Source organism: Mauremys mutica, chromosome 12, assembly GCF_020497125.1.
Source record: "Mauremys mutica isolate MM-2020 ecotype Southern chromosome 12, ASM2049712v1, whole genome shotgun sequence".
NCBI lineage: Eukaryota > Metazoa > Chordata > Testudines > Geoemydidae > Mauremys > Mauremys mutica.
In genome coordinates this window covers 67092577-67112877 of record NC_059083.1, presented here as the reverse complement: position 1 = coordinate 67112877, position 20301 = coordinate 67092577, and the positions used below count along the sequence as shown (strand labels likewise).

General features: G+C 54.5%; 1 protein-coding gene across 3 annotated transcripts in view; it reads left to right on the top strand.

Annotated features, from left to right (window-relative positions):
* Positions 1-20301, top strand: part of SPHK1 (sphingosine kinase 1) — a 61177-nt gene that overhangs the window by 35197 nt on the left and 5679 nt on the right. For all 3 annotated transcript variants that reach the window (XM_044983888.1, XM_044983891.1, XM_044983890.1), the window contains exons 4-6: positions 17835-17984; positions 18769-18863; positions 19651-19766. In XM_044983888.1, the coding sequence (XP_044839823.1) occupies positions 17835-17984; positions 18769-18863; positions 19651-19766 (361 nt within the window). The remainder of the gene's footprint in view (positions 1-17834; positions 17985-18768; positions 18864-19650; positions 19767-20301) is intronic.

Below are 20301 nucleotides of genomic sequence, written 5' to 3'. Positions count from 1 at the left end.
CATACACTGCACTTCACGGTGCTCAGCCCAGGTCTCTCCCTTTCACAACAGTTCCCTAGGATCTGTCACGGTCTCATTCTCCTGTGAACTGCGTGCTTGCTGGGAGGGGGAAGGGCATGGTGACTAGCTCAGGGCTATTAATAGAAACGAGCCTCTCAGTTCTAGGTCACTAGCACAAATCCAGCCCAGATTAGCAGCGACCAAGACGTACGAAGGCTGTTGAGTGGCCCAGGTGAAATCTGATTCGTGGTCTCAGGCCAATTCCTAATGGGCAAGTGTTCACCTCCCAACACCATCGCTGCAATTGGCTGCCTGGCTGGCTCTCTTGGCCCAGGGGCCAAGGAGCGTGGCTGAGGGGCAGCGGCAGTGAGGGAAAAGCCAGGCTGTTGCCATCAGTGCTGTAGGGAGAGGGGCCTTGGCTTTCCAGGGCTGCTAATCCAGCACCTTCCATCAGCACTTAAAGAAGCGGGGGCATGAGGCAGCGTTGCAGCTGGTTAACACAGAAACCTCCTTCAGAGAGGGAGTTTGGAAGCCAACACAGAGCAGGTTCCTTCTGCTCTTGGAGCTTTTCCCCCAGGGTCCAGGAATAACCCTTGATTTATGTGTTCGTAGTTCAAAGATAAGGGATGAAACCAACCTGAATTCTTTAACATCGGAGCCTCTAGACGGTTCTAGATAACTAAATTTAGTAGGGGACTGAGGCTGACACGACGAGTGATTAAAATAAAGCAAACAAGCATCACAGCGTCCCCACACACTGGCTTGATACTCCCACTCTGAGATGAACAGTGCACCCAGGGGTGATCAGTCCCTGGATGGAAAGTGAATACAGCCCTTCCTCTAACAGTACTGCGATGGTGGACGGGCATGCCTAGCTCAAATCAGTGTGCTACCCTTTGCATAATCAATTCTAATCATGCTCCCCATGAGATAACGTTAAATCCACCTTTTACCATATCTGTATTTCCACTGCCATCATTAAATATTGCTACTCCCTCATTGGCTATTTAACACTGAGCACTGTCTTAATGAACATCTGCGTAAATGCCAGACCAGTAACTATCAATACAGATAGCGCTTTCCAAAACACTTGTAATAACCGGCGAGGACCAAAGCATGTTTACGACGGGCCCTGGGGTTACGGCCGAACTTATCTGTGACTGGCCTCTGAATGGTCTCATTTCACTTCACTCCAATTTTACCAGCTATTGTCGAGCCTATTGTTAGAAACTAGATTTTTGGGCCTACTTACATTTCAACCCAGTTCTGTAGAATGTAAGTGAGCATTATCTCTACAGGCTATGCTGGCTGAAGTTTGTACAACAGAAATCACATAGAAATCAGGCCCTGATCCTGAAAGGTGCCAGGCTGCCTCCCACGCTCCACTTAAAGTTGAACGAGTTGGTGGTGCTCAGCAGCATGCAGGATCGAGTCCTTACCTATCACGGGTTAAATGGCCCGCTTGTTGGTGCCAGAGCTGTCCCTGATGAAAGGCTAGCTTGGTGCCACTGCTCCTCGGCGAGCCCACCCCTCTAAGGGTGCAACGTGGGACAGAGCCACGCTGAAAGACCCCGCAGAAGCTGACGGCGCAGGAGGAATCCCTGAAATCCTGCGGCTGTTTAAAGACCACGTCCCAGTTCTTCGTTTCATGACTCAGTATTTCTGAGCACTGCCCCTCCCCCGGCTCCATGGGGGCCAGAAGGAACGACTGGCTGGTGTGTATGAGACGTGCCTCTTGCTCCACTGCGGTGGAGAGGCACTCTAGTTAGGAGGCCCCGGCTTTGCCTCCCCTCCTGCGTGGGCGGTGATGCTACCACTGCCTCAGACTTTGCGACAGATCTCCCTGAGGGGAAGCGTGTGCGAGGGGAGACGGTGAAAGGGAGTGACAGACAGAGAGGGATGGCAGCTGACTCTGTGCCCAGAACACTTGGCTGTAATTCAGTTCATGAAGTGACAGACTGGGGGATAGAGGAGGTTTCTAGCATTGATCTTTCTGCTGTGAAAGCGAGCGAATCCAAACGTAGTCACTGCTTCGGGGCTGGTGATAGGGGTGGGATCCTTTTGTTTCTGTCTCTCTGAAGTGTCTCCCAAAGTGGGGATTGAATAGGTGAGGCCTGGTTTATTCTGGCTCTGGTTGTCCCAACAGATGTATGTTGCATCCCTTGTGCACGTGTAGGGTTTGTCTTTCCTTGCACACGCCCTGTGTTTAATGGATAGAAGTAACGTGGTAGAGGAGCTGTTGCTCTGTAAGCTGTAACTTGGCATTTGCTGCCATGAAGGGGCTTTAATTCTTTTTCCTGGCAAAATTCTTTTCACCCCAATGGCCTGGGGCCTTCTTGCAGTCAGATGCCAGCGTTAAACACATATGCGCTGGTAGCCAGGGATTCTCAAGGGAGGGTCATCTGCTCTGGATCTGTCCGCTCCCAAAGGTGGGGACTTTCGGTGCATGTTGAGAGACACGTATTTAATCAAGCATCTCCCTCCTGAGCGGGCATGCTCTTGGGTGGGATCTGAGTGGCCGTGCCCGGGGATGGCTAGCAGCATGTTGTTTGTTAGGAGTGGCGGGTAACGTATTCCTAGGTTTTGTTTTCAGTTTGCTATGATGATCAGATGCCAACGTGATGGGAGCTGGATCCATTTAAATCCAAATCTCAGGAATATAAAAGGCCACATTGCCTTCAGTGAAGTTACATCAGGGCTGAATTTGGCTAGATCTGTGTAAATCTGACTGTCTGATCAGAGATTCAATTATATGCACCGGTTCATTTATTTACATATCCCGTCACAATGATCAAACTTTGAAATTCTCATTAGTGTGTTTAACCATTGGGCCAAATGTGAGCTGACTGTCTCTTTAGATTTGTATTTCCAAAAGCATCTTTTTCCAAAACCTAAGGCTAAAAGCAAATATTTTCTCAGCTCTAAAAACAGATGCATAAAATTCCAGTGGAAACATTTGTTAAAGCAGTTCCTCTGCTGTTTGTTGTCCAAACACTGCAGCATTAAGAACCAGATTTCATTGGCTTATACAGCCCAAAGTAAACTGAGTAGAAGTTTTAAAAATCCCCCCCCCTTCTTAATAATAAGAGGTGTGATTAGTAGCCTGAGGGGAGAGGGTGTTTAATGTGTGATTTTAAAAAATATATATATATATTTTTAAGAGGACATTTTCAAATTAGAACACATTTAAAAACAATTCCTTCGGTAACACCTCATTCTTAGAGACAAGGTTTTCAAAAAGGTAATTTACCTCTTGCTATTTGTGCTGTTTATTTACTTTGCCGGCTTGGACAAAGAAACCAGATAGATGGTTTGATGATTGTGTTCCAGCGACACCTAGGGAACCCAAACAAGGCTGAAGGCCCCATTGTACTAACAAGTAACATGATCCTGCCTGTTTGTGGTTCCTGTGTACCAGTGGGATGCTGTTTGGCTTGCGTGGAGATCGTTGCAGGAGCAGGGGCTCAGTGTCAAACGCTGAAGGGAAATGTGTAGAAAAGGGCTAAGAAATCGATGGATTTTTACATTATTTGACGAGAGCCTCTAGGAGTTGCAAACCTCGCCGCTCTGAGAACAACCATCTACAAATGACAGATGGGGCCCCATGCGACATGTTGTCATTCACGGACGCGCACATGTATATCTGGACATTTGCACCTTGGAGAGCTGGGAGAGATCAGGATAGTGGCCCACAGCTCCCGAGCCGTGCGCGATTTTTGCACTGCTCAGTACTGGGGTCTGACTGGACAGCTCTCCTCCTGTCGGGGAGCCCAGGAGGCTCTCTCAGGAGGAGGTTACCTCCCGCCCGTGATGGAAGCCAGCACTTCACTCTCAGCACAGGGGTGAACTTCACCCCCACAGAGAAAAACCAGCATTTCCCCAACATTTATAATTCCTTTAATTGACCTCTTCAGAGGTGGTGCAGACCTGTCCCTCCCCCCGCTTCCCCCCAGCACTGAGGGCTGCAGAAGGGGCAAGGGTGCACTTTATTGGTAAAGAAAACAGGCCATTAAAAAAAAAAACCTCTCTCCAAGTACAAAAGTCCTCTGACAAAACAGCTTTCGATAGTGACACCGCATGTTCCCCGGGAGTGCCATCACCCTGCACTGCCTCGTGGAGCCAACTCCACCCTGCCAACCTGGAGGCGTTCGCATTGAGACCCGCCGGCCCAACGCCAGCATCTGAAACCACTCGCGAGATGCAGCGATGTTGCATCGAGACGTCCTCGCGGTGCAGTGCCTTGGTGCAAGGTGATGGTATTTCACTAGCCCCGCCTGTGACTGGGGGGATTCGCGAACTGCTCACAAGCTCAGCTTTCGGGTCAGGAGCTGGCTTGGTGTTTGCGTATAGTGCCCAGCTGCTCCGCTCCCAGACCAGGGTCGCTTTCTGCACACGAACACGCACAGCCAAACAGGGTCCCTGCCCCAATCTGCTTACTGTAAAAATGCCGGTGAGCTGCAGTGAGTGGCAGCTCTTCAGGAGCTTTCCAGGCCTGCTGCTACCATCGCAGAGTGCCAAGAGGCTGAATGCTCCCAAATTTCCAATGGGGGTGACAGGGGAGGGGAGGCGGCGCTCCCTATTCTAGCATGTTCCCACTGCAGCCCTGTCTACATACGCAAGGGAGCTGGGCTCAAAACCACACCCAAGCTCAGTTCATCAGACACGGCTCCCTCTGAATCCCCTTCCATCAGGATTTGGCCCAGTCTGCCCCCTGCTAGATCAGTGCCTGAGCTGTGTTTTAACACGTTTCTTAAATACATGTGCCAAGGTTTTGAAAAGTGGCCAGTGACTTTAGGTGCCCAATTGGACACCTGAATGGGGCCAGATTTTCAGACAATGCCGAGTGCTCACCCGCCTGCTCTGAAAGCCAATCCCCCCCTTAAAACATCTCCAGTTGGGCACCCAGGAAATGAAGCCCCCCCAAATCACTAGTCACGCCTGAAAACTCTGGCCAGGATCGACAGCCGACTCAGCGAGGCATTTAAGCATGTGGCTTTGGGGATGACTCACGTGCTTAGTCATGTGCTGAAATCCCTTGCTGAGTCAGGGCTCCAGAAAGTCTCCCCCTTTTGCCCTGGCGCTGCTCCAGCTGCCAGTGGCAGTAGCCTGTAAGGACTTTGGGCAAGGCCCGTCTTTTTGTTCTGTGTTCGTACAGCGCCTAGGAGTGTAATGCGTAATGCGGTCCTAGGAGCGCTCATAATACAAAGTTGTACCAGACTCCCTGTCAGCATTATAACCACTGTGCCATGTGACCCCGTTCAGCCAGGGGAGAGCAGCAGTGCAACCCCCAGCTGACTGGTACCTGCCTCCTGGGGGAGGCTACATTCTCTCACTTGGCAGAAAGTTCCAGGGATCAGGAGAACCTGGAAGGAGAGTCCAGCCCAGGGTGCTGGGAGGAACAGTTGAGTAGGGCTAGAGGAGGGGGTGATGAAAGCACCAGGGGCTGGTCTATGTGACCGTTCGCAGGGCAAGAGGATACTTTCAGAGAGCGCAATGTAGTCACGGCCTCAGGGCACGTCTACACTACGGAGACTACAACAGCGCAGCTCTGTCGCTGTGGCTCAGCTCGCACAAGCCCATAGCATAGATGCAGCCTCCAGAGAAGGGAGGGGTTTTTCCCCCATCCCTGTAGGACCCCCTGCCCGAGTGATGGTCACTACGCTGATGGACGCAGTCTCCTTCAGGCTGGAGAAAGCTTCCGAACGCCACTCACCTGCCTGCTTGGTTCTTATTGCGCTGGGGGAAGTGGAGTCAGGTGAAAGGACCTGCTGGAATCCACCCTCTCCCATCTTAAGTACAATGACACCAAAGTCTTCCTCTCCCCCCCGTCACCCCTTCCTCCCAGTGCCCAGCATTCATTCTTTCCTTCCTCCTCCTCCTCCTCCTCAGCCTGTGGGCTCTCTGCTAGGAGGGAGAAGATGGCCTCCCCCAGCAGGCCGGGATGGCTCAGTTGCTGCCTGGGATCTGCTGTATTGGTGCCTCCAGGCCCACTCTGACTACAGCGCCTGGTCCCTAAAGTTCCCAGCGTCCTGCTTGAATCAGCCCCTGCTGTGCCTGGCAGTGTATTCATTCCAAGAATCCCAGGAAGCGCACAGATGCTCATTAAGTTTTGATTATAACTAGCACGTTGTTTCCCAGCTGTTTAAAACGAACTCCTAGAAATGCCACTGGCCGGCAGGTAGGCGCAGGGACCTGTTTAGCACTCAGCTTCTGGTGGGAGGCTACAGGAAGGAAGAGCATGGCAGCCGGAGCCCCGTCTGAGTGATTTGCCCTCTGCCTCTGGAGGACGGTGGGGGCAGCAGAAAGTCTTTGATCTTATTCTCTAGCACAGGCTCCCCCAGCACGTGGCGTAGTCAGATGGGATTTGCTGGCTTGGGGCATGGGGGCTGCCGGAGGTCAAAAACCCACAAGAGAGAAAACGTTTCACAAGCACCCGAGAATCATTCCGTCGGCTTCAGCGAGCTCCTGGTTGATGACACTTCCTGAGCATGCTGTTCCTTATGAAATTGTATGGAGTTTAACTAGGGCTGGGTGGTGCAGGGACTTGGTAACAGGATATGGGGACACTACAGTCACCTCTAGGTTACTGGCTTGGGCCTAGTCTACCCGTAAAACTTAGGTTGACATAGTTAGAGCACTCAGGGATGTGAAAAATCCACACCCGGAGTGCCATAGCTATGCGGATCCCATCCCACGTCCGGATGTGGCAAGCTCAATGGAAGAATCCTTCTGTTGACCTAGTTACTGTCGCTTGGGGAGGCGGTGTTCCCACAGCTATGGAAGAACCTTTCCACTGCTGTAGGCTGCAGCTACACAGTGGAGCGATGGTGGCAGAGCTACAGTGCCGTACCTAGTCCACTAGTCCCTGTAGTGTAGACATGGCCTTAACGTGTGATCTGAGTCATCCCCAGCAGGGCTGCTCTTTGGCCTGTGTGAAATGTGTTGGTGGGTCACCATCAGCTCCTCATGGACAAGCATCCACATCACAGAACCAACCCCACAGTCAGTCAGTCTCTGCTGAGGGACCAAGGACTGAGTCTGCCATGGAGACCGCCTGCTCGGGGTGCTTACACGGCTGCTTTAACACTAGGTCTCTATTAAACGTGGCCATGGTGTCTCTTCCCCTCCTTTAAAAGGAACATGAACTTCACGCTAATGAAGGATGCTGGAGTGGAGACCAACACCCTCCCCAGCATAGATACAGCAGAGGCATGAGCAGGGCAGACTTGCCTCCTGCTTAGCCTGGGGAGGCCACCTCAAAGAGTAGACGGCAGCTGTCTCCCGGATCGATTCCGTCCTTGCTCAAACTTACCAGTTGTGATAGTGATTTTGAATGTGATGCATGCCGGGGATCGGAGCTGAGACCAGCTGCTCTATTCACACAGGTAGTAACAAGGTTCATTACTCTTTGAGATGGTAACAACATTCAGTGTTGGTTGGGGATGGATTGGAATCAGCAGTGGAGAAGTGAAACAATCTATACTCTGTTCCCAATCCCTATCTAATCCAGGCGCCTCACTGCGGCCATCGCTGTGATATTGACGTGCCTGATTGTTGCTTTGATTCTCATTCCCCACCCTGCAGAGTTTCAAACTCTGTTGTGGAGCTATTTTTGTGGTAGATACTTTAAATGCTAGATCATTGGTGCTCTCCTACTGCGGAGATGGGGCCGCATGAGGATCTCAATAGGGGCATTGCTGCCCGCTGGTGAGCCCAGCAGTTCATTTATTTCTTACACAGAGAAGCCAGTTTATTTCAGAGAAAGGGAGTCAGACTGAACTTTGCACCCAGCGGGTTGTGATTGAAGGGGGTGAAGGAAAATCAGCCGCAGACGTCCCTCCCCTGACTCAGCCTCTGTCTGCTGATGCACACTCAGCTTGCTGGCGGTTCTTCTAATCTGATCCCCGAAAGAGGAACCGGGCTGCCAGATGTAAACGTCTCTCCTGCTGGGACGTCAGATGTGCCCTTTGCCCCAGAGTTACTCAAGAAAAAGGGAGGCTGTTGAAATCTTGTAGTTTCCTGTGAGCATCTCTTAGATCTTGGTGTGCCGAAGGGTCCTGCTGGGGTCATATCTTCACATCAAGTCCTGGCATCTTTCACCCTCCTCCCCCCGTTCTGAGCGATGGAGGGGGACACAGAAGCCTCCACAGTCCGATACACCTGTAATGTCCCTCCGTGGTCTGCTACTGTGGGCTGGCAAGGCCCATCAATAGCCAGACCCCCACGCCAGTGACTCTGGAAGTACCTTCTAGCTGCTTGTCATGGCCACATTCTTCTCTCACGCCCTGGAAGGGCTCAGCAGAGGGATCCTGGCCACCTCCCACCTCGGCTGTTCCTCTGCCAGCATGGGGGCTTTGCTGTTGCAGTTTCCCCCAGGCAAGTGCTAAGAGGCTCAGGATGCTGTGGTCCGTCCGGGTAAAAGCAAGTTCCACAAGTACGACCACAGCAAGGTCAGAACGCAGGCTGCCTAGGACCGTGGCCACCTCCTTTTTACCCCCCCTGCCCAGCTTTCCTCTCTGGACTCCTAAGAGCCAATTGTGAACAGGGCCACTTCTTCACAACCTGTTATGGGGTCTCCTCCTAGGCATGTCCCCAGGCCACCCACAAATGCCTGAATCGAAGCAGTAGCATTGGCAAGCCCACACGTTCAACGAGCGTGAGTCAGGCCCCCCAAAATCATGAGATTGTTTTAAAACAATGATAAGTAAGATCCGGCTTGACAAAGCCCTGGCTGGGATGATCTAGTTGGGGTTGGTCCTGCTTTGAGCAGGGGGTTGGACTAGATGACCTCCTGAGGTCTCTTCCAACCCTAATCTTCTATGATTAAGTATTTGGGCTCTTTTTCTTGGCCTTCTGGTTTCTGAGCCTTTACGGTGTCGTCGCTTCACATTTCCTCGCATTTCTCCACAGCCAGGGGAACTAAACTCTCACTCTGTCAATGAAATTTGAGATTCTCAATCACCTGACTCCAGGAGCTGGGGCTTTACGAAGACCCCCAAATATCATGAGCTTTGGCAGCATTGGACCAGTGCTAATGGAACCTCATTTTCAAGAGAGGCAATGCAGGAAAAAGCAAAATCAAATTCAGGGGAGAACAAGCCGGGGTCATAGATTAGTGTATTCGACTAGCTGCAATAGAGTCCTCTTCCCACTCTGATAGGGTTATATTCTGCTCTGTGGAGGCTGCTTAGGGGCCCCAGATGAGGGGCCCCAGCGAAGGGGAAAGCATGTTGGTCCCTGCACCTCTTCTGTGCAGGAGGGTGTCTGTTCAGAACTGATAATGAGCACCAGAGGGCGGGGCCAACCAGCTGCTTCCCGAAATCCCTTGGCACAAGCCTGGGCGGGGTGGAGGCAGGGTGGGGCCGCTGTTTATGAGCCAGCCTTGGCGAGCGCTCTCAGTAACAAGGGTCACCAAGTCTCCGGCTGTGCAGAGGCAGCTGATCAAGAGGGAGTCGTCCTTCTCTCCCCCCGCCCCCCACCAAGCACGGCACAGCTGAGCACTGGCACATGCACAGTGGCGGGTTCTATCCTCCTCCTCCTGGTTCTGCCTTTGTCTGCACGGGGTACTCGCAGCACCGAGCCCCAGCCCCAGCATGAATAGCCGAACGCGTGCGGTCACACACAGCCCCCAGTCACTGCGGAACACACTCAGACATTCAGGCTTTGATTGTAGGGGTGAGAGATGCTAACTGAGCTCGATGCCCCGTTGGGCACTGTACAGCCGCACAGGGAGGCCTGTTGCCTACCCCAGAAAGCTTAGTCTTTGCCTGTAAGCCCATGACGACACTGGGAGCGCTGCACCAGTACAGGAACATGATGTGCTGTCCCAGCAAAGAGCCCCTATGTGGACACAGCTATGGTGACAACGCTGCGTTTTATAGCCATCCAGTAAAGCCACCACCATGAGCAAAACAAGCTGTACCGGCGCCAATTTGCCAGTATAACTGCATCTAACCAAGGGGCTTCTTCTAGCCCCGCCCTGTGGGTCAGGGATCACCCCCCACATGCCCCAGACCAGGGGTCGGCAACCTATGGCACGGATGCCAAAGGCGGCACGTGAGCTGATTTTCAGTGGCACTCACACTGCCCGGGTCCTGGCCACCGGTCCGGGGGACTCTGCATTTTAATTTAACTTTAAATGAAGCTTCTTAAACATTTTTAAAAACCTTATTTACTTTACATACAACAATAGTTTAGTGATATATTATAGACTTCTGGAAAGAGACCTTCTAAAAACGTTAAAATGTGTGACTGGCACGTGAAACCTTAAATCGGAGTGAATGAATGAAGACTCGGCACAGCACTGCTGAAAGGTTGCCAACCCCTGCCCCAGACCCACACAGCTGGGCCGGAAGTCTGTAAATTGCACATTAGTCTCAAACCTGGGCCACACTGAGAAAGCTTTACCGACGGAGCCATGCTGGTAAAAGCCTTGTGTGGATGCAGTTATACCAGTATAACTTATACCAGCAATGCTCATGCCAGTGCCCTGAGCCGGCACAAGCTGGATTGGTATAAGCACTGTAATACCAATGGAGCCACATCCACCCTAGAGGGTTTTGCTGGTGTAGCTACGCCAGCAAAACTCTCCTGTGTGAACAAGGCCATGCTGTAGAGAAGGCCCCAGAGTCAAATCCTAGCCCCAGTGAGATGCACCACAAAACTCCCTAAGGCTTCAGTGGGGCCAGGATTTCACCCACAGTGTCTAAACAAAAGACACCTCCGACACAGCTAGTGTGCCGCTGCCGGGTGGGCAGACCGCCCCAGCTCTGCCCCGACCGGTGGGCCTGCTGCCACGAATCTGCCACAGGGGCTTTGGTTATTGTGCTGCAAGTGTTTTGGACCAGACCTGATGTCCCTCTGGAGATCACGAGGGTGCGTTGTACGGGAATCCCACGCCTGGGAGCGTCACCGACTGTCAAGCCACACGTGCGAGTTTGTCCCAAACCGGAATGCAGTCGTGTCTCGCTAAGGAGACGCGGTGAGAAAGGGGCGCAGGCGTGAGGAGACGAGAGAAATTGTAAATCAGTATTAGACGCCCACTCCATCGATATGGCATCGACTAGTGCCAGCCTCGATGGAGGAGGGGGGCGGGGGAGAGAAAGAGGCCTTCTGTCCCTAAAGCTGTGTAGAGTGTAGACTTCTCTTGTGGAAAGCCAGCCAGGGGCGGCTCTAGCACGTAGGCAGCCTTCTGTGGCACGCCTGCGGGCGGTCCGCCAGTCATGTGGATTCGGCGGCGTTTCTGCGGGTGATCTGCTGGTCCTGCACCTTCGGCGTACCCGCCGCCGAAGCCGTGGGACCGGCAGACCTCCCGCAGGCAAGCCGCCAAAGACTGCCTGACTGCCACCCTCACAGCAACCGGCAGCCCGCCCCCCGTGGCTTGCCGCCCCAGGCATGCGGTTGCTGCGCTGGTGCCTGGAGCCGCCCTTGAAGCCAGCGTGTGTGTTTAAACTCTGCTCAAGTTAGGGTGAGGTTTCTAACTCAGACTAAAAGAACAGAAGTACTTGTGCCACCTTAGAGACTAACACATTTATCTGAGCATAAGCTTTTGTTAGTCTCTAAGGTGCCACAAGTACTCCTGTTCTTTTTGTGGATACAGACTAAAACGGCTATAACTCAGTCTAGTGTTCGTTCCCCCCCCCGCAACCTTGGAATGCCAGGGCTGCCCAGGCCTGCTTTAACCACTCTCTCCCCTGGCTGATACTGAGTCTGGAGCGTAGACTGGTCCGCAAGGTTGGTGGATTTGTTTGTACAGACCCATGCCGGAGTTCCCCAGCTGTGCAACGTGGGCTGCTTCCTTGGTGACTAGTTTTCACAGAACATGACCAAGCAAATATTTGTGGTAATATCTGTCTTCTCTCTCTCTTTGATGGGGTCAGGAAATCTGAGCTTGAGCCACGTGTCACTATCCTCCAGCGCTTGCTGTGGAGAATGGCTTTCTGGGAGGGGAAAGGAGGGCTTAGTAGTTAAGGCACCGACCTGAGACTCAGGAGATCTGGATTCAGCCCACAGCTCTTCCACAGACTCCTTGTGTGCCCTGGAGCAAGTCAGTTAGCCTGAGACTTTTTCCAAAGCCACTCAAGGGATTTAGACACACGATTCCTATTAGCTTCAGAAAGCGGAGTGTCTAAATCCGCAGGAGCTCTGAACACTTCTGTCTCATCTCCCCATCTGTAAAATGGGGATATAAGCGCCTAGCTATACAGATCCACACGGCCACTTCTACCATGTTCAGAGACGCGGGGCCAATATGGCCGGTTTCCCTACCCCTCACTCGGGACATGGTTCGAAGATGGTTCAGGCTTGGAGGGTAGATGGTCCCCATCCATTCACTAACCACGTTCAAGGAGAGCAAACTCAATAGGAGAGCCATCGCGGTGGCGCCAGTGAACACACTCTGAAATGTGACCTGTTTGCAGAAACTTCCTTGCTCTCTCTGCCCATCTCCAAGCTCAGCCTGGTTTCATTTGTTTAATTATTCACTGGTATTTACAGCAAGCATCTTGTTCATCTGGGTTAAATGCAAATGTCAGGCACTTAATGGAAGGTGTGACCTTGTTGCTCCCTTTCCTTTGAATTTCTCCCCTTGGGGTGGAGGAGATTTCGCAGATCCCATCACAGGCTCCTGAGCAGCTTATCAGGAGGGGGAAGGGAGAGAAAGGGGCCAAGACATGCCCCCAGTTTATCCTGCTTTTCACTTTATCACCCTAAACAGTCTTGAATTTGCTGGTTCCGAAGTTTGGCTGCGCTGCACCGTCACCAGCAGCTTCCCTGACCTCCCCCTCCCCCGGCTGCCCAGAGATAAATGCATTGTCACAGCTTTGTAAACTAGATCCCAGAGCGGGACCCCCCGGGCACCCGATTAGCCCCTCCTCCAGGATTCAGTGGGTCCACGGGAATGATTCCTGTGCTGGAGGGGAGAATGCGGCACAGAGAGGAGGGTAGCGCCTGCCTGGGGGAGGAAGAGGATAACCTCTGTGTAATGAACAGCTTAGCCCCACAGCCACAGGGCTTTCAAACATGCTTACGCAGGGCTTGGTGTGGTGGTGGCTGTACTGGGCTGGGGTATAGCTGGGTTAAAAACAACGTTCCAGCGTTGTTCACCCCGTTGGCTTAAAGCACATATCCCCAGCTGGCCTATCCATGCTGGCCAGCCCCAGCTGTGCTTCAGCCTGGCCGATCACCACTCACCATTCTCATAGTCGAACCACCTTCCCCTCCTCCAGCGTGCGCTGCTCTAGGAAGCTGCTCTATTGACTGCGGCTAGGTCCTCCCAGCACTTCACCTAGTCTGTGGCTTGAATCACTCAAGTCTCCGCTGGACTTTATGGCCCTCTACGAAGGCCTGAGCCTGCAGCCGGAGACGGCACAAGGCAGCAGTGATGGAGTCATGGGGGGGAAGTGAGAGACTGTTGCGTTAGTTAACAATAGATCTGTTCAACAGGGCTTGAACTGGAGCCTGCAGGCTGCCCATCCAGCCCCCACACCATACAGCACTCAGCCCAGACCCACACAGCAACAAGGACTGGTGGGAAGAGCAGGAAATGAAAGGCAAGACACGGTTTGCCACTGACTTACTGTGTGACCTACAGCAAGGCCACCGAGGGCCTGATTTTCAGAGGTACTGAACATAAGAACGGCCATAATGGGTCAGACCAATGGTCCAGCCAGCCCAGTATCTTGTCTTTCAGCAGTGACCAGTGCCAGGTGTTTGGAGAGAACGAATAGAACAGAGCAATCAAGCTGTCGTTGCTCAGAACCTCTGCCAGCCAAGCTGGAAGGGACTCACCCGAGATCCCAGAGTTAGAGGGAGAGTGGGACTAGCATCCTGTTGCTAGTGACTTCAGTGGGGCCAGGATTTCACCTCAGTAGTCCTGACTTCTAACTGGGGGCCTAAAGTATAGGACCATCCTTCCTCCTTCCTAACCATCATGTAATTAGTGCAAGTCCCCCAGCTTCCTCGTACCCTTCCTGGAGTTGTGTAATGTCCCCAACACACTCATAGCCTCCCCTCCTGGCCCCGCAGCACCCCTCTCTGGGGACCGACCACGTGAGGGCAGAGTGGTGGCAGATTAACGTACAACCCTTCTCCAAAGCTGCCGTGGGAGAGGAATTCGGGGGGGATTTCGTTCCTTGCCAGGGTAGCTGAATGTTTCCTTTGGAGGCAGATGCATTCAAAGGCAGAAGTAATAGCCTGGCTCTTCTTAATCATTAACGTTGCCTGCTATTTCTGAACTGCGTACGTGGTCTCGCTGTCTCTAATTCACACACAGAAAGCCTGTCCGAGGTACAGCTCGAACAGGGCAAGCACCCAACGGGTTGGAAACACGGTCGATGGCACACCCATTTAACTGGGCAAGGATTCCTCATTCAGGAGAGGACAGGGGCTTATGTTTTGCAAATGGTGCCAGCCAAAGCCTTGTGCCAGATTACCTAGGGGGTGGGTGATGGCTCTACCCTAGGTTGGTTTGTAACACTGTTAGGAGAGACATTATTCATATCCGCAGCCGGGACAGGCAGTGGAGAGAGATGGTTACCACCCCCGGTATGGATGGGGCCAGGAGGAGCAGGAGTCAGCAGTGCATCCACTGTCCTTTGACCTGGACAAGCCACAAGCCTGAATTACACTGGTGTCCTTGAATAAACTCTCCCCTGTGATCACAACAGCAGGAGCGTTGGAGCACAGGGCTTGGGAACTCTTAATCCCACATGGTATTTAGACCTGCTCCCTACAGGGTGAGGACACAAGATGGCAAAACCACCCCAACTCTGTTCACACTAGCGCTCCCTTCCATCAGTCCCGGAGATGCCCAGGTGTGAAATACGCTAAACAATGCTTGTTTAGAGACAGCCACAGAGGCTGCATTTGGTCTGTTCATTCATCCATCTCTGGCAGCCTACTCTACTACAACCGTTCCCAGTCTCTTGTGAAACACGGCTGGGGCCCATCTGTGTTATAACCGTGCTTAAGCTCTGGCAGATACCTAGATACCACCTAGGGCCAAAATGCGGCTCCTCCACCTGAGTTTCTTTTGCTGTCCACCTCGGCACGACCCTGCCATGTTTTAACACCTTTTTCTTGCCCAGATTTCACAGCCACATTTCAAGCGTCATTTACCTTTAGCGAGAGCTTTACGAGCCCTCCAGACCACAGTGACAAGGTGGCTGTCTCCTGACCTGCTAGCAACGCCGTTGCAATGAGGACAGCACCTGAAGTGTTGGCCTTATGAGGCAGTAACGCGCTTAGAGACCCCAGTTAAAGCCACATCAATCCTATTCGCTGAGCTTCGTGGCCATGTGTAAGGTCCGACTCCAGGCTGGAACAGTGTGATGAGCAGGCCAGGTGACAATGGCATCTCCTCACTCAGGTGTAATTACAGTGTAGATGGGGCCTTATCTCACGGAACCGAAGCGAGAACCAAGAGACTAATAACTACAAGGTGAACGATAAGCACCTGCCATGAGCCCCCTCTCTCTGGACCTATTCCATTGGGAACGAGACTGGGAAATTGCTGGGGATGGATACAAATGGCAGCTTTCGTCATCGGTCCCTTCCCTATGGCTAATGAGCTCTGTGTTTTCTGCAAGGATTTCAGTCTCACTAGGCCCAGAGCGGCCTCCAGCCCGGCCCCCAGCAAGCTTTGCGCAAACAAAACCCTTCGCTCCCTCCCGCCTTCCTTCCTCTTCCGCTTGCCAAGCGTGCAGCAGATGGGAGCTGCTCCCGGTCACAGGCCGAGGGGAGGGAAGAAGAACTTGTGTGTCTAGTGCTGGCCGGCTGCAGCTTTTGATTTGCGACCTGTCCTCTGAGCCGGAGGGAACACTCGGGGTTGTGAACATTGGGCTAGTGTCCAGTCGCGTCTCTTGCAGGATGTGCAGAAAAATGTGTGTGTGAGAGAGAGCGCGCAAGCGAGTGTGCGCACAGCGGGAAGGCTGCATTCAGCAGCTCCGGGGTTTTAGGAGGGTTTAAGTCTCTGGGCATGGCAACGCATGCTGCTCACCTGGAAGGGGGAAACTGCAGGGATCAAAGACAACCCTAAAACGCCTGCGCCGCTGCGGAGATGGCTCAGCCAGCATAGCACATTGCTTCCCCCTGCCTAGCGTCGCTGTAGGTTGGGGAAGAGGACTGTGCTGCTCAGTCCTACCACTGATAAAATAGCCGTGAACACCCTCACGCTATAGCTCCTCCCAAAGGGAATGAGCTGTGGTTTTGAAATGGGGAAGGCAGAGTTGCTGGTGCAAGGCGGGGGGGGGGGGGCTTTTCACAGCCAAGGGCGGTCAGCCAGGGATCTATGTAGGAAGGCTGTCTTCCAGGCCATCCCGTTGCTTCCATATGAAATGACTGTATTTAAAGAAACCAAAAACGCAGCAAGGGACCCTGTTCTCCCTGGCCCTGGGTGACCATGGAAACTCTGCTGCTGCCCCTCGTCTACACTAGAGCAGGCGCGGTCTGGCCCACTGCTTTGGGCCTCTGCCATACTTGTAAGATGCTCTCACCCACAAGCGCTTTTAATCGTTCAGACACACTACCTGCCGGTGCACACCCCAGCCGCTCTCCTAACCCCGCCAGCCTGCACTCCTAGCTCAGAGGAGCAATGCCGGCATTGTGGCTGCACCAGTTCAACCAGTGCTCCTAGCACCATCCCACAGCCGTGCTGCCCACCAGTCACTGCCCGCTCAGAGCACCGTCCATCAAACCACTTCCTCGCAGGCAGGCCCGAGAGCAGCTCCAGTGATACTCGCCTGGTCCCTGCCATGCCCTGCGCCCCTCCCCCAGCTTGGCAAAGACACAGGAACTCCATCCCAGATCAAGTTTCATTCAGGCTTGTTTTCTTTACACTTGATCTAGAAACATTTACCAGCAGTTTCACAGTGGCTTCTCCCCTCTGGCAGACCCCACGCAGCACAGAAAGGTTAGCGAGGGTGCCCATCACATGGCACCTAAACACCCACCCACCCCCGCAGCAAGCCATCAATGTTCTGACCATGCCACTGGCTGGGGCTAGTGCTGCAGGGAGGTGGCTACCTTTCCCAAGCTCCTGCGAGGTAAGGGACATTCACAGTAACATACACACTTCAATTAGTCCCAGCTCTCCACCCACCTTCCCCACAACCATTACCCTCAATCCACCCCGATGGTGAATCCCCGATTGCTGCTCACCTGTCCGTGGCCCAGCGGTTCTTACCCCAGGGGATGAGCTGTACATGTTCCATTGCATAAGCCTAGGGATGCGGAGCCAGCTGGGCTCTGTGGAGGGATCTCTTCCCTCCGGGAATAGGCCTAGACAGCGTCCTACAAGGGATAAGAGGAGAAGGAAACCAGCCAGCAGAAAACAAATAACCCCCCAAAGCAGAGCCCAGCCAGCAAACTCTCCCAGCAGTAACACAAGCTTCTCCCTCCTCATTTAGTTTGACTAGATTTGAAACACCTGGCCCCACCTGGCACTGACTGGCTGGCTCAGGACTGCATGGTGCATGGGGGCTGGCTACCCCCCTAGGCTGGCTGATGTGGGACTGGGGCCAGCCGTGCCGTGGAGAAGGACGTCAGTCTCCAGAGCTGCTGACCCAGCCGGGAGGGTCTGTGGAACTGGGTGTCCAGTCTGAGCAGCCTTCAGCTGCCAGTACTAGTGAGCAGCTTGAGCCGCTAAGGCACGGGGCTCCCCCCAGGCTGGGGACAGCTGTGTCAGGTTCCTGAAAACTTGGGCTGAGGAAGTTTCCTCAGGTCCCAACTGACCCATTCCCAGCCTGGCCAGGGGAGCTGTGCCGGGATCGGCCAACGCGGCAAGCTCAGGAGAGGCACCGCCAACATTGAATCTCTTCTCTCTTGTCTCTGTCCAGGGGTGACGTGGGGACTCTTGTCGCGGCCCTGCCATGTCCTGGTGCTGCTGAACCCCCAGAGCGGAACGGGGCATGCGCTGCAGCTGTTCCACTCCCTAGTGCAGCCGATGCTGGACGAGGCCGACGTAGCCTTCACCCTCTTTGTGACCGGTAAGTCTGCTCCCGCTGCAGCCACCCGGCGGGTTCTGCCTTGCCCAGGCTGCCTCCTAGGGGCCCCTCACTGCCAGGCGGAGGGAAGGGCATTTCGCGGGGTAGGGGACTTCTGTCTGGCTGAGCTCTCCCTGCACAGCTGGCTGTGTAGCCTGGGATAGCAGCTGATGGCCCTTCATTTCTACCTCTCTGCCCACCACCCTGCCAGGTAACATCAGGAACTCGCCAGCTGGGAGCGTCTCAACCAGTACTGCCTTGTAATATGCAAATACAGTGCAACTCATTTAAATGTGACCAATGGATGCACAGTATTCAAATGAACAGAAGGGGGCAAGAAGCAGGAGAAGGGGGAACCCTCCCCTCTTGCGTTGCAATCCCACCTGGCAGCAAGGAGAACCCAAGGGTGGCAGCAGAGGGAGGAGAGCTAGGCAGGGGGAGATGCTGGGAGTGTCATTCTCCCATGCACCCATGAAGCCTTCCTGGGGGCCTACAGGGGTCCACAGCTTAGGAGCAATGGTTCATGTGCCCTTGGCCATGAGAACTCCCCCTCTTGGCTTGGGGGGGTCTCTCCCTGGCTCTTGCCAGCTGGCTCCGATGCTGGGAGCCTGGGTTGGGAAGCCCAAGTGACCTCCTGTGGCTGATTCCTCTCGTGCCAGGGAAGGCTGGACTCCCCCCGTCTCCAAGGATTGTGCAGGGAGAGGAAACCGTGCCGATTCCCGGCTGCCCATGGTTATGTGAGGCCATGCCGCCCCCACTGCCAGCAGCTCTGTGTTTCTCTCCCCAGAGAGGCCGAATCACGCCCGCGAGCTGGTGCGGGCCGCAGACTTATCCCAGTGGGACGCCGTGGCCGTCTTGGCCGGGGATGGGCTGCTGTACGAGGTGAGGAGACAGCCAGGAAGCAAGGCAGCTGTTACGCTGGCCACGGGGAGATGAGCCAGTCCCTTGGAGTGCGGCTGGCTCCGGCCACTGCTCCCGGGCAGAGGCTGGGGGTGCAGAGCTTGGCCCTGCGTCGCCTCAGAGTTCGACGTGGGAGCGTAGGTGGAGACAGAGCCGGGCGCGGATGGCGGCTCAGATCCGCGGGGGCTATGGGGGGGGGGGCGAGTCTCTGGGCAGCAGCATCAGTCCCAAACAGCACAGGCAGCCCTGTCTCCCCTGGGAGCCCCAGGCCTGGAATGGGGAGGGGACGGAGGCCAGGACTGAAGGGCAGGGGCAGAGCTGGGGGATGGGAGGGAAGAAGAGGGAGCTGCAGGCCCAGGGGGTGGGTGGGTGCATGTGGGGCACATGGCTGGCGCTGCAGGGCGGGACGGAGGCGCAGCAGCGGGACATGGGCTGGATGTCACGGTGCCTGGCTGGGGCACGCTCTCACGCTGCCCTCCCAGCACCGTCAAAGGCTAAGAAGGAGAAAAGACACCAGGGACAAATAGCTCCTGGTTCTGCTGCTTGTGCCCTGGAGCCAAGCTGGGCAGCTGCCAGAGGCACCCAAGGAGAGGAGGTGGCACCCAAAACCTCCCCAGGCTTCCCTGGCCTGGCTGGGCTGGAGCAGCTGGAGCAGGGGGCTGTATTGCCGCTCCCAGAGCAGAGACCCCCTGGCTCCCTCTGGTTCATTCCCTCCCCCCCGAGCGGCCAGGGACAGGACGCTGCCAGCTGTGTGGTTCTGTCCCTGCAGGTGGTGAACGGCCTGATGGAGCGTCAGGACTGGCAGGCCGCCATCAAGAAGCCTCTCTGCACCCTGCCCGGGGGCTCTGGGAACGCCCTGGCTGCTTCCATCAACCACTACGCTGGGTAAGGGCTTCTCAGCCGCCGGCCCAGCCCTACCGCTGTCTGCTGGGGGAAGGGGTGCCCAGTGGAGGGATGGAGCAGGCCCCTGGCAGGGAAGCCCGCTGACAGAGGGGCACTGACTGGCTTGCCAGGGGCAGTCAGGTTCGCCCGAGACCTTGTAAACCTCCTTACGCCATTGAAGCTGACTTCAGCAGCCAGGAAACTAGTTTAAATGACTGCAAAGGGCTTCCCCCCCCAGGACAGCCTGTCTAAGCACAGGGGCTGTCCAATGGCAAGAGCTACCCCCAGATCCCAGCCTCTGGTGCCATCTGCCAACCTGGCTGGCACCATTCCCAGCAGACTCGGGCTGCTGGAGCCTGACTAAGGCAGCTAGTGAGGGCTGGATTCTGCCCAGGGAGGTTGTGTGGGTGGGTGAGAGGGCAGAGTTTAGCGCTGCCCCTGTGAAAAGCAAAGTGCAAAGCTAAGGCCTTGCCAGCTTCGCTGGGGGGGGGGGGCAGCTCACCATTCCTGGGGCCTGCATGGACAGAAAAGCCAGGTT